Consider the following 14,493-nt stretch of genomic DNA (forward strand, 5'->3'; position numbering starts at 1 on the left):
ATAGCATTGACATATTCCTTGGAAGAGCTACTCTCTGCTCTGTTCCATAGCTCTGTGATCTATGGCAGCATATTCTTATTTTTTACAAATTGGTGAATTGGTTGTCCAGACACCACTCCATGGATTGTCTTACAGCAATGTCTTGGTGTATGTTGGTATTCTGGTCTTGGTCAGCTCTTCAATGCACCATTGCATGGCTTCTTCTCTTGGGCACTGAAACAAGAATAACTCTGTATTCCCAGTTCTTACCAGGTTATTCCCAGTCCTTTTTTCAGATAGTTCACCTTGGCTCTCTAGTTCCTCCTGAACATCCTGCAATTGTCATGCTAATCATGATTTCGAACCTACCACCTCCTGTGTACATTTATCCTCATGCAACATGGTTATATTTTTGTGGGTGTTTTTTGTTTTGTTTTGTTTTTTTTCTTTCTGGTCTGGTAGAGATTATGAACTTGCATATGAAATACTAATTGCCTGCAGTCTGAATTAATGTGCATTGATTTAGACATTAAATTAAATGGCTGGCCAGGAGAGGTGGTAGGTAATTTGTAATGGTGTTTCTTTTGTTTGTTTTGATTTTCTTTCTTATATTTCAAAAATGTGAGCACTTCTGAAATGATGCCACAATGTGCAAGTTTGGTATATTTTCATGGCTTTTGCATGTACCTTCCAATAATGTTCACTAACCTGATATTTGGTTGGATGAACTCTCCGTATCATGTCATATTTTGTCACCTACATTAGTCTTGCTTCAGTATTTTTGAAATGGTTCCATCTTCCGTTACAAGTTGGTCTGTAAAGGTTTTTTGAGGGTTTTTTTTTAATTAACAAGACTCTTTAAAAACAATTGCCTTTGAATGTTTCTACATCTCTTTAAGATTTACTTGCCTCTCTCAGATTAAGGACAGTGCCTGAGTTTTACAGTCTTTTTACAAGAACATGAACTCAACCCCGGGGTTGTCGCGACTCCACCCGCCGCCGCCATTATCAGGGCCACGCCGCGCCCGGGAAACTACATCTCCCGGCGGCCCCCGCGCTGCCGCGCGCAGAGAAGATGGCGGCCGCCACGGGGCATGCGGCGGGAGCGGCGCCGGCGGGCTACACGGGTGAGGGGCTTCGCGGGTGAGGGGCAGCGCGGGGCCGGCGGGCTACGCGGGTGAGGGGCTACGCGAGTGAGGGACAGCGCGGGGCATCGGGAGCGGCGCCGGCGGGGTACGCGGGTGAGGAGCAGCGCGGGGCCGGCGGGATGCACGGGTGAGGGGGCAGCGATGTCTCAGAGCGGTGCGTCCCTCGCAGCTCTGGCGGTGAAGTTCGCGGAACGGCAGCGCTCGCCCCACTGCCTTTTGGTGAAGGAGCACCAGGTGCGGGAAGGGACCGACACCGCGCACCCACCTCGGCGCACGCTCTTCGTCCTCAATGTGCCCCCGTACTGCGGCCCGGTGAGTGAGGGCGGCTGGGGCCGAGGGCAGGGCCTTGGGTGTCTGGGAGCCTCGGGGTCTCGGAGCTGCTGCGGGCAGAGGGTCGGGCTGGGGCAGGGGAACCGCCCGGAGAGCTCTGCAGGCTGTTCGAGGGAGACATCGCTCCTCCTTTGCTGAACCGCGTGTTTTCTCTTACTCTCCTTGTTAAGGACTCCTTGTCTAAGCTATTCTCTCGCTGTGGGCATGTGCAGTCTGTGGACATTTGTGACAAGCCAGGGCCAGGAGAGAAAAAAGATAAACTGACGTCCAAATTCTTCGACCACAAAACTGCAAAGGTAAAGCTTGCGCAGAGGAGAGGAATACTGATGCTTTAGTGGGAAAACATGGCAGGTACTGAATGATTCTTTTCAGAACATGAGGCATAGAAAAACATATGGGGCATTGGGTGACATGATTACTTACTTAAGCTTACGCTGTTTTTTTTTTTTTTTTTTTTCGCTATCTCACTGTTACTTGTGGTTTGATTTTTATTTTTTTAAGCTATTTGTACTACAGTTCCTTGCTCCATCACCAATTTCTCTGACATATCTGACTCACCTGCGTGTGTTTTTTTTCTTTTAGGGATTTCAAGTAGCGTACGTGGTGTTCAGGAAACCAGCAGCTGTCCAGGCAGCCAAGGCTCTATCACAGCAAGGTCCCTTGCTAATATCAACAGAGAGCCACCCTGTGAAAACCGGCATTAGCAGTATGTCAGCTCTAATTATCTTTCTACAGCCTAATGCTAGGGAATAACTATACTCATTGTTTGCTGAATTCTACCCTGCATGTCCCATTTTGTTCTATGCTGGGGGATGTGTTTTGTGTACTTTTATTATTCACAGGGTAGCAATCTTATTGAAGCAGGTGTTGAAGTCTGGTCCAGTGACCCTATGGGAGAGTGGGGACACTTGGAAGGGTCCTTTTTCCTGACATATTTTCAGTAGTGCATAGATTCAGAGATATTGTCTGCATCTTGTCCTCAAAATGGGAGACCAGACTCGTGCAGCAGGCACCAGCTGTCTGTGAAGTTGGCAATACTTCACATATAACCCCTTGACAGAAGCACAGCCCTGAATGTTGTGCGCCTTGGGCTTAAGGTTAGCCCACTTCTGCCTGGGCAAGTTACAAACTTTTCCCGTCGTGTATTGGTTGCACTTGCAGCTAAGTTGGTTTGGGCTGTGGTGGGGGGAAGCTGAACACAAATGGGAACAGTGTGTCCTTCTCCCACTCTAGTGTTCGCTCCAGAGCTGCCCAAAAGCACCACACTAGCCAGCTTCTAACAGCAGCTACTGCTGACTTGTGCCCTCTCTGTCTCAGAGTGGATCGCCAGCTATGAGGCCTCCATCGTGGATCCAAAGGAGCTCAAGGCTGAGGTGGACGCCTACATGCAAGACTATGATAAAAAGATGGCAGAGGTGAGGCCATGCTAGGGAGGGAACCCAGCTAAGCAGTTTTCTTGAGGCAAAGGGAAAGAAACGGGAATTCTCAGTGCTCTGGCCATAGTGGAAAGGGCTGAGGGGTCCCTCTGTTTGGCAGAGGGCTTTTTTACTCCTGGTAAAAAAAAAAAACCTGGTGGTGGGCAGTCAGATCCAGGTTTGGTCTGCAACACCTGACCCTTCCTCTAGGACTTACAATAGATATTCACAAATAAATTGGTTTGTGGCTGAAATGCAGTGTTTTGACTGAGAGTTGAACGCCTGCAGCCCTGATCCCATGTCTTCCTTTAAATCTTGTGTGGAAGCAGGACCTATAACTTTGCCTGTGTTTAAGGGAGGGGTTGTGGGGGAGCTGTGCATTAGACTGTGCGTGTGCATCTGCCTCAGCCTCCTGTCCTTACAGGAAGAAGCCAAAGCAGCCAAGGAGGAAGGTGTTCCGGATGAGGAGGGCTGGGTGAAGGTGACCCGGAAGGGCCGGAAGCCCGGCCTGCCCCGGACAGAGGCTGCAAACCTGCGCGTGTTGGAGAAGGAGAAACAGAAAAGGGCCCGCAAAGAGCTGCTCAACTTCTATGCCTGGCAGCATCGCGAGACCAAGAGAGAGCGTAAGTGTGCAAGTCTCCTCCTACCCCTGCCTGTGTCTCTCTGTCCCGAAGAGCATCCTCTGCCTTCAGAGAGGCTACGTCCAGCTGCCAGCAAGCAAGTGACTGGCTGGATCTGAATGGCCTCTTGCCACCACCTGTCCTAGCAAGGGCTGCTGGAATATTTTGTGGGAGGGTGTGTGGGTTGTGGTTTTCCAAGAGGTGTTTATTCAGTCTGCACCAAGGCGGCGATTGAAGGGGAAATTAGCCGATTCCTCCCCAAGAGGGAGCTGCAGCACCACCAGAGATGAACGGCTGGAGCCCCAGCTTGGCACTCAGAACCCGCTCTGGAAAGTGTGTGCTTGTGGCTGTTGGGACTGAGCCCCTCCGGTGTGTGGAAGTGAAGCTCCCAGGAGAGGGAGATCTGCTGCTCTCGTGTGACCTGTTCTTTCTCTTTTTCTATGCTTTAGACATTGCCCAGTTGAGGAAGAAATTTGAGGAGGACAAGCAGAGGATCGCACTGATGCGAGCCCAGCGCAAGTTTCGGCCATACTAGGTTGTGCTGAACTGTTCCTCAAGTGCCTGTGCTGGAGAGCGTAGGAGAGATGCCTACTGACTCCATTTCCCAAAGGATTTTGAGGAATTGAGGCAGCTTTGGGTTGCCTCTACCCTTGGATCTGAAACGGGAGATCCCAGCAACTGCTGCTGAAGGAGAGTTCTGTTTATTTGCATCAGTATCCTCCTGCTCTTCTGTCATTCAGCCCCATGGCACCACTTCTCAGGGTGCTCAGGTCAAGGGACTGAGACACATCCTGTGACAACTTCTATCTCCCTGCCACCCAAAAACACACCTCCTAAAGCTTCGTGAGAACTGGGATTAACCTAGCACAGCCTCTGCAGGGGCAGGGAATGGTTGAAGAACTGTAAATAAACTGCTGCTACTGTTTTCAGAGCATGGGAATGCTCCTCTCACCCCCTTGGTCTCCTGTGGGAAACAGCTTCTTGTGTGGTGGGATAGGGGTAAAAATCATGGGTTGTAACCTGGTGCTCCTTTGCACATTTTATTGAAGGAAGGAGGAGGGAAGTGACTTTAGGAAAAACCTGACTGTGACCTGTTGCCACAAGGAAAGATGAGTGGTTTGGTTCAGAGCCCTACCCCACTTTTCTTGGTGATTCCTTCCCTGGCCAAGTGTTGCAGTGCTCAGTCATCCAGCTGTGCATGGAGCTCTGCAGCCATGTCTAGGCCATGGAAAATTCCTGATACCTAGCACTGTTGCAAAAACAAATGCCACTTTGAGCAGCCTGGTTTGGAAGGAGAACCAGACTCTCCATGCCTTGTTTCCACTTAACCTGTTCCCAGCCCATAGAAGGCTGGTAAGGATGGCAGCAGGCATGTTTAGGTGTGGGGCAATGCTTATGTACTGCTCCTGTAGCATTTGTGCAGCTTTGGACATAGTGGTAGGTCTGTGATTGAAGTAACCCACTCAGACCCAGGCTTTTACACATTTATTTTACTACCTGCAGCCTTGCTGGAGATGTGACTATGAAGGTGGGAGTGGTGGTAAATTGCAGAGAGCTGAGATACAATGGCTTTACCCTCTCCTAAAAAACAACTGCAAGTACAGTTTGCATTGCTTGAAGAGATGACAAGCCTGACTGCTTCAGTGGGCTTTTTGCATCAATTTAACTTGGAGGCAAGATCCTTAATATGGCCTACCTAAAGCAGACAATGTGTAAAAATTGCTGCCTCCCAAGATGCATTTTAGCTGCTTGGGTGAGCGGCCTGAAAGAGAAAGGAGGTTTGTTCTCCTATAGAGTCAAGAAGACAGCCTTAACATTAGAACATTAATCTTTATTTAGGAAGGAAACCATCTATCCCAATTTTTCCATAATTTGTAGTTCTCCCAGCTGCTTCAGCTAGAGGATTAGGAACATTCTCTAGCGTTTATTAAAATGGCCTTCTCTGCACAGGTGAGCTTTTATTTAAGCTGATTCTTAAAAAACCAGTAGCTCTTACAGTGGAACAGAGACACTGAGGCCCGCTGAGCTCAGGTGTCTACGGCAGTAAGCAGAGAAGCAGAACACTTTCCTTGTCTTTCAGCAGGTTAAATCCTGGGAGCAGCCTGTCCATCCTCAGGGAGCAGGCAAGATGAGCCACCTCTCTTGCAGTGCCAAAGCTGGTGGTGGTGGTGCTGCTGTCCAAGAAGATGCCTCTGCCTGTGTTCTGCTCCATTTCAGGGTGCAAGTTTGGAGTAAGCCAAGGGGAAGGCCACTCTGGGCGTCTATCCCTGTACTCACAGAGCTGGAAGTAGAGCAAGCATTCTTTCTCTCTTTGGCAAATGAGATTTTGCTCAGCTCCCCTTCAGAAAACCCATGGCAGACCTGCTTCCACCTTGCAGTGAGCTAAGCATAGGAAAGATTATTGCAATTTGATGTTGAATGCAAGGTAGGAATGGTGACAATTCTGGAGCTTGCTTGTTAGCTCCCAGGTATCCTGGACTGCTTCAGCTGTGAGGGCTTCCTAGAGTCTGGCCCTGGTGTTCTGTGCTGTCAGGAAGTTGCTGATGATCCCAGATACCACTTCGGGCTCGTTCAAGTGCACAAAATGACTCCCAGGCACTTCTGCTATCTGGATGTGCTGGAGGGAAAGGACATAAGATGTGGACCAGGAAAGTGTTCCCTCAGGCACACACTGCTTGCTGTGTGACACTCATGGGAAGGGACAGGGCAAATGAGGCAGGACAGAGGTGGGAGGACCAGGGAAGAGCTGGGCCCAGAGGGTAGTACTAACTTGGGACTTTGGCAGCAGGAACAAAGTTGTCTTCCTCCCCCAACTCCACCCCGCACCCCATGTAAGGGCTGTGCTGTTCAAGACAAAAGAGCTGAAGTGGAGGGTGTCCACCAAGATCAGCTGCTTCCCAGCTGCTGCTCTCAGGTTGGTGGCAAATCAAGATGGAAGGATGAAGCTTGCTCTCACCTCTTTGATGGTAGACTCAAATGCCTCCTGCAGGGCTTTCACAAAGTGATTTCTGCTGGGTAGGTTGTGCGGTACCAAGAGTCCATCTTGTGATCTGAAAAACAATAATGAGGCTCAGTGCAGCACTCAATGTGCCTCCATTTGTCTTTGTGGCTGTCCTGGCAGTGTCTCCAAGACAGTAGGGTGACAGACCCAACTGTTCTTTCCAGGCTGCTTGTAAATAGCAGATGACAGAGTCATAGATGGTAGTCAGAGTGTATCTCACAGCTTGGCTAAGCAGCTATTTTCTATCAAATTATCTGTGTAAAACCTTGGGTGACTGCCCAGTGGTATCAGAGTGGAGACTGGCTAAATATTGTCCTCCTAGGGCTGGCTCTCATCACAATGTTGCATTTCTGGACAAGCAGGAATAACCTGAACCTCTTAGGATACTAAAACAGATCAGAGAAGCTAAAACTGCACCTCTTTTCTCAACTGCTAGCACTTCGTCTTGTTTTCTAGATAATCTTAACAGCACCCCACCAGCCAAGGTAGCCAGAGCCCTGCACACCTTGCCCTCCAAGGAGATGGGAAAAGGCAGAGGACAACTCAAAGAACAAGCTGTGCAGACAGCTTTACAGCTTGTGGGGCTCTGCAAGCCACTGGCTATGTCCCCAGAGCTGCTTGCCACAGGATAGAGCTTGCAGGAGCTCAGTCAGACCAGGGGCTTCAGGAGCAGCTGGAGTAGATGGAGACTGCTGTAGTTCCACCTGTTTGCTCAGGCAAGAGGTTTTGGGGCCTGGAGAAGGGGGCAGGCTGGGTTGCTGACTGGGGTAGAGTCAGGTCAGGAGGATAACAAGCAGGTATGGTGCTGTGAAGGGTGAAATATTCGCCAGGATGGTCCCATGCTGTAGTGCCAAGGAATGGAAAGTTGTGAGGTGGGATGGTGAAGCCAAGAGCGTGGGGAAGATGGGGCAGGACTAACGTTTCCTCAGTCAGCCTTGCACCAGGGAATCCCAGCCTGAAAGTAGAGTGCCAGGCTGGGAGGATGTTCCAGTTGCTCTCTGCTTTCTCCAGGAGCCTGCCCAACTCAGGGCAGTGGTGGGGAACTGGGAAATACTTCTCACATGTGAAGCTGTATTGTTACACCAGCTGGCCAAAAGTCTGGATGACTGGTGTAGAGGAAGGGGTAGTGGAGCACTTCTTCCTACCCTTCATTCCTCCCACTGGGGGAGACTGCAAGAGTTGGTATGGTTTGTACTTCACTCACATAATTATGAGAACACGGTCCTGGATCTTCTGCAGGAGCTTCACACACTGCTCCACTGTGAAGAACTCTCTACTCTGCTGCAGGTGCAAAGAGAGATAAAGTGTCAAAGGTCAGGGACAGCAGCTGGGGACAGAGGGTGTCCCCAAGCCCTCCTGCACAAGTGGCTCTGAAGGTGGAAGTAACTGTGGCCCTGAAGCTTCCATGCTGGGACATGAGAAGCATCCAGGCTGCACACAGGAGTAGCTGGCTCTGCAAAGGCTTCTTGTGTCCAGCTGTGTTTCAGGGCTGCCAACAACATTGCCTGCTGGGCTGCAGTACATATGGGAATGATCTCATAGAGAAAAGCTTTAAAAATCCTTGTACTAAAAAGGAGAGAGCATTACCCTGGCTTCCATATCCCAGCAGTAGCACAGGTAGAAGAGGCCCTATTTGCTCAAAAGTGGCACATAACTATCAAAATACCAAATCTAAGGATTCTGCTACACTCCCCTTCTTATTCAGGTCATCTGACAAAGAAGCTGACAGAAAGCATTCATCCATCTGCTGCCTGAAGAGTTATAACAGCAGGAAAATGTGACCAGGAGGCCCTGTGGCAGAGGAACTTCTAAAAAAACAAATGGTAACATTTTCCAGTGACTCTGTAAGCAGAATCAATGATCAAATGCAGGCTCTTTTAAAAGCAGCATTTAAAGGACACGTGGGAATTAGGGAAGCAGAAAGTAAGTGGCTGGGTGGAGGCAGGGCCTAGCTCAGTGAGCAGGCATCTTCTATTTGAGTATTCTGTAAGCTCAGGACTCCAAAGTAGCAGGGGGCACGTCAGAAGAGCAGTGCTTACTGTACGGGCTCTCATGTCTCTGTTATACACCAGCCCTGCAAAGAAAAAACAAGGTTTTCATGTTTCATAGGAGCAGGAGTTGTTCTGTTTTAACTCACTTTTGGGGTCTGCCAATGACTTTTTGAGATGGGAGGAATAGGATTAATTCAGATTTCTCATTTTTTGAATCTAGGATTTGAGCACCAAACCCAGTTGCTAGGAATGGAGAACTCTGGCTCCAGACTTAACTGATCCCATTTAGGCTGTGTAAATCTGTAGCTAGGGCACCCTGTACCCTGCAGAAGACAATGTCTGTTGGCACCAGTCCCTTCCCACACCCAGCAATGGCCCAGCACCACACAGCCCCTTACCAGCGGGTGTCTCAGTTGCTCCTCGCTGCAGCAGGATTGCCCCACCCTCTGCTGTCAGATGGCTGTTTGCTTCTAAAAGCCTGAGGGAGACATGGCAGAGAGATTGTGATGCTGGAAAAAGGGAGGAAGTGAAGCAAAAATGACATAGCAAGGCAACAGTGAGCTCTCGGGCTGTTTCAGAAAGGAGCAGTAAGAAGCAGCAGCTTCTGGCTGTAGAAGCAAAAGGTCTTGCTGGGATTCCAGAAGAAGACTTGAAAGGTGAAATGCAGGGACAGTTTTCCTTTCTCATTTGTGCAGCTGTAACTCTGTCAAGGAGAGGGCAGGCAGTAAATGAAGAGGATGGATGGGAACCCACCTCTGCAATGCTGCTTCGGGGCTCCGTGCTTTGGGAGTTTGCTGCTTTGCCTCCAGACTCAGTAGTCTGTCAATCACCCTCCGTTTTGATTTCAGCCATGCCTCAGTGTCCTGAAACACAGAGAGGTAAGGGAGTAACGCCTTTCTTTTGAATGATTTTATCCCTTATTGGAGAGTGGAAGAGGGAATTTCACCTTTCAACATCCCTCAGAACTGGTACCAGTTATGGGTATCTTATTAAAGATGCCCATTTCTGGGAGAAAGGGAACATTAATACTGCTGTAATGAACTTACTAACTTTTTATCCTTGCCATCTTTTCTAACCCTTCCTACCTCTCTTCTGAGTTGAGGACAACTCTCCAAAGTTTGGTATATTTTGTCTCACTGACCTAGGGCTTCTGTCTCACTACTGCCAGCAAAAGCTCCAGCATCAGTATCAATGATGGAAAGCTGGGAATGTAGCTTTATGAACTGCCAGGAACAGAAAAAGAAATCACCAATCTTGTATCCAGGTCACCCAACGAGCTGTTGGCAAAAAAGATAACCTCAGCCGGCAGTTTCCTGGACAGAGGTTCCAGTTTCCTTTGTACAAGGGCTTGGCACAGACAAGCAAATTCCAGTGCTAAGGGACTGCAAGATGTGGAGCTCTACCAAGTGTGCCCCAAGGGGCACCCTATGGACGGACTTCAGTCTGTGCAACAAGGAGCAGATCAGTGCCTGCCAAAAGGAAGAGCCCTGGGACTTGTGTGATCTGCCAGGAAGTGGTCACATTCTGTGCTTTCTTTGAACAGGTGATGGAAAGAAAAAAAAAGAATCTATTTTTGTATTTAAAAAAAAATTAAGGGAAGGACACATGAGATCTAACCTCTGGAGCTAGAAGAAAGCCAAGACTTTCCAGCAGGATCAGCTTGTCCACCATCTCAGGGTAAAGGAAACAGAACTGAGGAGAGATGAAACAGTAAGAGAATGAAAACCTGAGCTCTGAGTGATACCTTTATCCTGTTTCATGGGAGAGGGTCAGGGAAGGGCCCCTCCTCCCCTGGGATCCAGATCTGTCCCTTCATTCCTCTCCCATTTGTTGTTGCAGCTGTAGAAATCACAACCCCATGAAGAAATGATGCTTTACTTACCATTCCTGCCACAGCCCCACCTGCAAAGGAGAAAAGGGTGCTCAGTAATACACAGAACCGCCCCTGGTAACAGAAATTTGCCTTCCCCACAGCAGGAGCTACCTCAGAAAGATAAAAATGTGCACTGTACTATGGGACAAAACCCCAGTACAGAGGAGAGCTCTCCCAGCCTGCAACATGCAGGCAGAGACCAGGGCTGCTGACCTGCTGTATTCCCCATCTTCTGCCATTACCACCTCCCTTAGGCAGCAAAGGCCATGGAGGAGTTACTGTTTAAAATGCCTTGGTGTGCAGGTCCTGTTAGCTGTGATGAGAGCAGCCCTGGGAAGCAAACTCCAAATTGTGGCAAAATCAAATCATATTCCAAGCTCGAAGGGATGGATCCTGGAGTCCAGTTCTCCTCAGCCAGCTTTATAGTCCATTAAATGGGCTGTCTGTTCCCAGACTTTGTGGGGACCAGGTAGGAAGGCCTGCTGTGAGTTCTCCTGGGTAGACTACCCCTCTCTGCCAATCACTGTTCCCTCCTGAGTGGGAGGAATGCTCACAGCAAGAGTTACCACTGTCTGTACTGCAGGGTCTTGAAAACAGGCATTTCAAACACAGGCACAGATTTTTGAATCAATGAAGCAGGGGCCTTATAATTTGCATAATATAATAAATATTCCAACCCAGCTCCTAGCAGCATGTCTTGGAAGTTAATTATCTACTGATTTCTATTAATCTCACAGCTTACAAGGACTAGAACCACTTACCCATACTGTGACCCATCAGGGTGAACCGTCTCCACTGCAAGGCTAAATGGAAACAGAGAAAAACAGATAGCACTACATTAGAAACCAGATCAGCAACATCTCGCTGCTTCTCCACTGACATGGGCCCTTTCTCCCAGGGCTTTTGCACTCCCACATTTGCTTCTTAATCCAGAAACAAAGCAGCTAAGTAGGCTGGTCTTGAAGAAAAAGAGCATTCGCCACCTCATTTCCATGGCAGTTAAGTCATGCAGCTCTCAAGCTCTCTCTGTATGTCCAACAAACTCCAGCAAAGTCCCATTCACTGCCAGATATGAGACTGGCAAGAAGCAGAGGAGCTTCACTGAGTAGCATGTGGAGGGAGAAACCCCAACAGAGCATCCTGCTGCAGGGCATTCTGCAAGACGTGTGAGGACACAGAGCCAGGTCTGCTGCATTGAGGGAAGTATGATTCCAAGTGAAAGCTTTCTGCACCATTTAGCACGTCAGGCTCTTCAGTCCATTTTTAGGGCACTCTGGGAGGCTTATAGGAAAATACAGCTTTATCACTGCTGCCCATCTTAAATATACCACATTGAAAGATGATGTTTACCCTCTGGAACGTCTGAAAGCTTCTAGAGGTTCTTTTGTGTACTGAATGGGGGATGTAAAACCACAGGCCAGGTATACAGATGGACAGTTACATCAGGAGTTTTTAGGAGTACAAGACACTTTGACTGTGTGATACTAAAGCAAGTAGCAAACTGCCATCAGGGAGAACCAGAAGTTTCCAACTTACACCCAACAATGGTTAGGGGTCACTGACTGCTTACAAAAAGCCAGTCTGGCAAAACTATTTAGTTGCATCCAGTACTTCACCACTACTGCTTCTTTTTTAGTATAGAAATTACAGAAACACTCAGGGCTTACAGTTTCTTCTTTTCCCAACATAGTGAGAAAGAGGGATGCTTATTCAGTCACAAAGCACTGGTTAACATCAAACTGAGAAGCAGGGGGAACTGATTCCTCTCGTGGCAGAAAATGCTGTTTACTTGTTGGAAAGAGCAGGACCAATACAGCACCCCCTGCACAAGCACCCCCTCGAGGGTTCCTTCAACTACCCACCTGCTGCCACTCGGCGCACATCGGTCACATAATCTAGGAAATGGTAGGGGCAGCCTGCAGGTCGGTGGGAGGACAAACCATGGCCAGAAAAATCCATTGCAACATAATAACAACCTGAAAGGGAAAGAGTATCAGATGTGCAACTCGGCCACACAGCACAAGCCACCCTGATGAGCCAGACCTACCTCTGGGGAGCAGTGGAATGAGCTTGTCAAAGGTGTTGGCATTGTCCAACCAGCCATGCAAACACAGCACAGGGTGTCCCTCCGAGGGTCCCCAGGCCTTGGCTGCCACATGTCCCCAGGGCACAGGGAACTTCAACTCTGAGAACATGCCCAAAACAGGGTGATGTCCTTGGAGAGTCACCTACTTGGAGTAGGTCCCAGGGGTCTTGTTAATGGTCTAGAGCTCTGAAAAGAGTAATACAGGTCTTTAGTAACTCACCAGTCTCCTGTGGTCTTAATTAGCAGCTTGCTGATTTATAGCTCCCCATTCAAGATCCCAAGCTGCCATTCCTGACTGCCTGTTTGGGGAATCCTCCTCCCAGCACGTACTAGCTATGCTCCTAGGAAGAAATAAGCTTTCCCTACGCAGGAGAAGAAAGCCTTCTCTCTGTCTCTGCAGCAGCTGCAACCCGAGCAGAAGGCGCAGGAGATCTGGCAAGAGGGAACCATGCAGAATTCCCCCAGCTAGCTGCAGTCAGCCAGGCACCTGTCCTGGACCAGAAAGACAGTTTGGGGAATAAGGATGCTGCCTCCAGCATTAGACTGTTACCACCTTGCTCTCTTTTACCTTGGTGCTTCTCTTTCACACCTTTGGTTGGCACATTTGCGAGAGCAGCTGGCTCCATACTGCACAGCAGGTCAGTGCTGCCACCCGCCTGTGCACCCCTCAGGGCCAGGGACCTTTTCATGGGATATGGGTCCATAACCTGCCAGGCATTTGCTCAACCTCAAACCATCTCATCTACCTGACAATCACTGACCCTTGCTCAAGCGCCAGCTCCTGAGTGAACCTAGCCTTTGGCGACCTTCCAGTGGTGGTTTAAACATTTCCCTTTTACCCCTAAGCCACGGGCAACCTGACTATCCCTATCCCCAAGTCTTTCATGTCATATCCCCTTCCAAGTGACTTGTCTTGTGTATCTGCTCCCTTAAATAGTCCTGAGACCGCACCGCAGTTAAATCACTGTACAGCAAGTCTCTCCTGAGCCCATACCTCTCTTAAGGAGTAAGGATAGAGGGGGTAGGTTGTTGTCAGGGTCCTGATGGCCCCAGTCAGCCAAGCCTGGGGCTCCCCATGAGTGGGTTTAAGCTCGGCCTAGGACCGGCCGGAGCAGCGCTGCACGAGTGCCGGTCTCCATCAGCAACGCCCTCGCCCCAGGAGCCGTGGCCCTGCCTGCTGATCACGAGGCTGTGTCTGATCCCAACTGCCCTCACCGGGCCAGATCCTGACAAACAACCGTGGGCTGACTTCCCATGTTGTGACCATGGACCTGCCCTATCCTGAGGGCCCGGGCTCCTGGCAGAGCCTGACGGTCCTCCCCAGTCAGTCCTGCCTGGGCCCAGCGGGGCTCCGGCCCCGGGGTGAGGCCTCCCTGGGCGGGCAGGAGACGCCGCTACACCCGGGCCTTCGCCTCGGGGCGCCCTGGAGCTCTTGGTTCCCGGTCCTGCTCCCGGCCCCGGGCAAGGGCTGCCCGGAGACCGACCCCCGCCCGGCGCCGAGAGCGGCCCCCGGAGCGCCGTCCGGCCCCCTCTCCCCTCACCGCCCTCCCGCGGCGCCCCGGCCCCCTCCTACCGCTCCGTGCGGCCGGGCCGGCTGAGCAGAGGCGGCGGCGGGGCCGGGCCGGGCAGGGCAGGCCGGGCCGGCTGCACCGCCCCGCTGCCCGCCTCCCTGGGGCGCCCCGGCCTCCGCCCCCGCCTCTGTCTGCATCGGGCTCAGTGAGAGGAACGGGAACTTTACGATGGCTGTCGGGTCTGGAGCTGCGAACATCCTCCTGGGCGTGCTGGGAATCTCTGAGGAGTCGAAATCAAGGAGTTATGGCTGCATCCTTGACTACCTCGAGAAGACACATTACTGATGATGGAAACTGCCTGTGCTGTGGTGGCAGAGTGTGAGATGTTTTAACTGTGACCCAGGAGCTTCATATTGACATCAAACAGGCCCAGTGCTTGACACTAACACTGAACTTCTATCACTCTCTGATAGAGAGACTCTTCTGAACTACTAACGCTTGGTGGAATCGTGTTGCTTCAGAGACAAGAGTCACCCTCC

General features: G+C 50.3%; 2 protein-coding genes across 3 annotated transcripts; one reads left to right on the forward strand and one right to left on the reverse strand.

The window, feature by feature from the left end:
- Window positions 1-988: 988 nt before the first annotated feature.
- RRP7A (ribosomal RNA processing 7 homolog A) lies at window positions 989-4,423 on the forward strand. The gene is made up of 7 exons (XM_088165221.1): window positions 989-1,106; window positions 1,297-1,439; window positions 1,628-1,753; window positions 2,040-2,163; window positions 2,775-2,872; window positions 3,297-3,495; window positions 3,942-4,423. Exons 1-7 carry the CDS (start codon window positions 1,055-1,057, stop codon window positions 4,025-4,027), a joined length of 828 nt encoding a protein of 275 aa, XP_088021347.1. The 5' UTR covers window positions 989-1,054; the 3' UTR covers window positions 4,028-4,423.
- Window positions 4,424-5,302: 879 nt separating this feature from the next.
- On the reverse strand, window positions 5,303-14,087 carry SERHL2 (serine hydrolase like 2). 2 transcript variants are annotated; one of them, XM_014882658.2, is made up of 12 exons: window positions 14,017-14,087; window positions 12,405-12,629; window positions 12,220-12,333; window positions 11,119-11,160; window positions 10,367-10,386; window positions 10,102-10,176; window positions 9,238-9,347; window positions 8,883-8,962; window positions 8,533-8,567; window positions 7,698-7,774; window positions 6,449-6,542; window positions 5,303-6,109 (listed from the first exon to the last, which is right to left on the reverse strand). In XM_014882658.2, exons 2-12 carry the CDS (start codon window positions 12,550-12,552, stop codon window positions 5,993-5,995), a joined length of 912 nt encoding a protein of 303 aa, XP_014738144.2. In that variant the 5' UTR covers window positions 12,553-12,629; window positions 14,017-14,087; the 3' UTR covers window positions 5,303-5,992. The 2 variants fall into 2 exon arrangements, with proteins under 2 accessions (XP_014738144.2, XP_088021346.1); XM_088165220.1 differs by lacking the exon at window positions 14,017-14,087 and adding an exon at window positions 13,438-13,617.
- Window positions 14,088-14,493: the final 406 nt, after the last annotated feature.

The sequence above is a fragment of the Sturnus vulgaris genome, chromosome 5, assembly GCF_052056855.1.
Source record: "Sturnus vulgaris isolate bStuVul1 chromosome 5, bStuVul1.hap1, whole genome shotgun sequence".
Lineage (NCBI taxonomy): Eukaryota > Metazoa > Chordata > Aves > Passeriformes > Sturnidae > Sturnus > Sturnus vulgaris.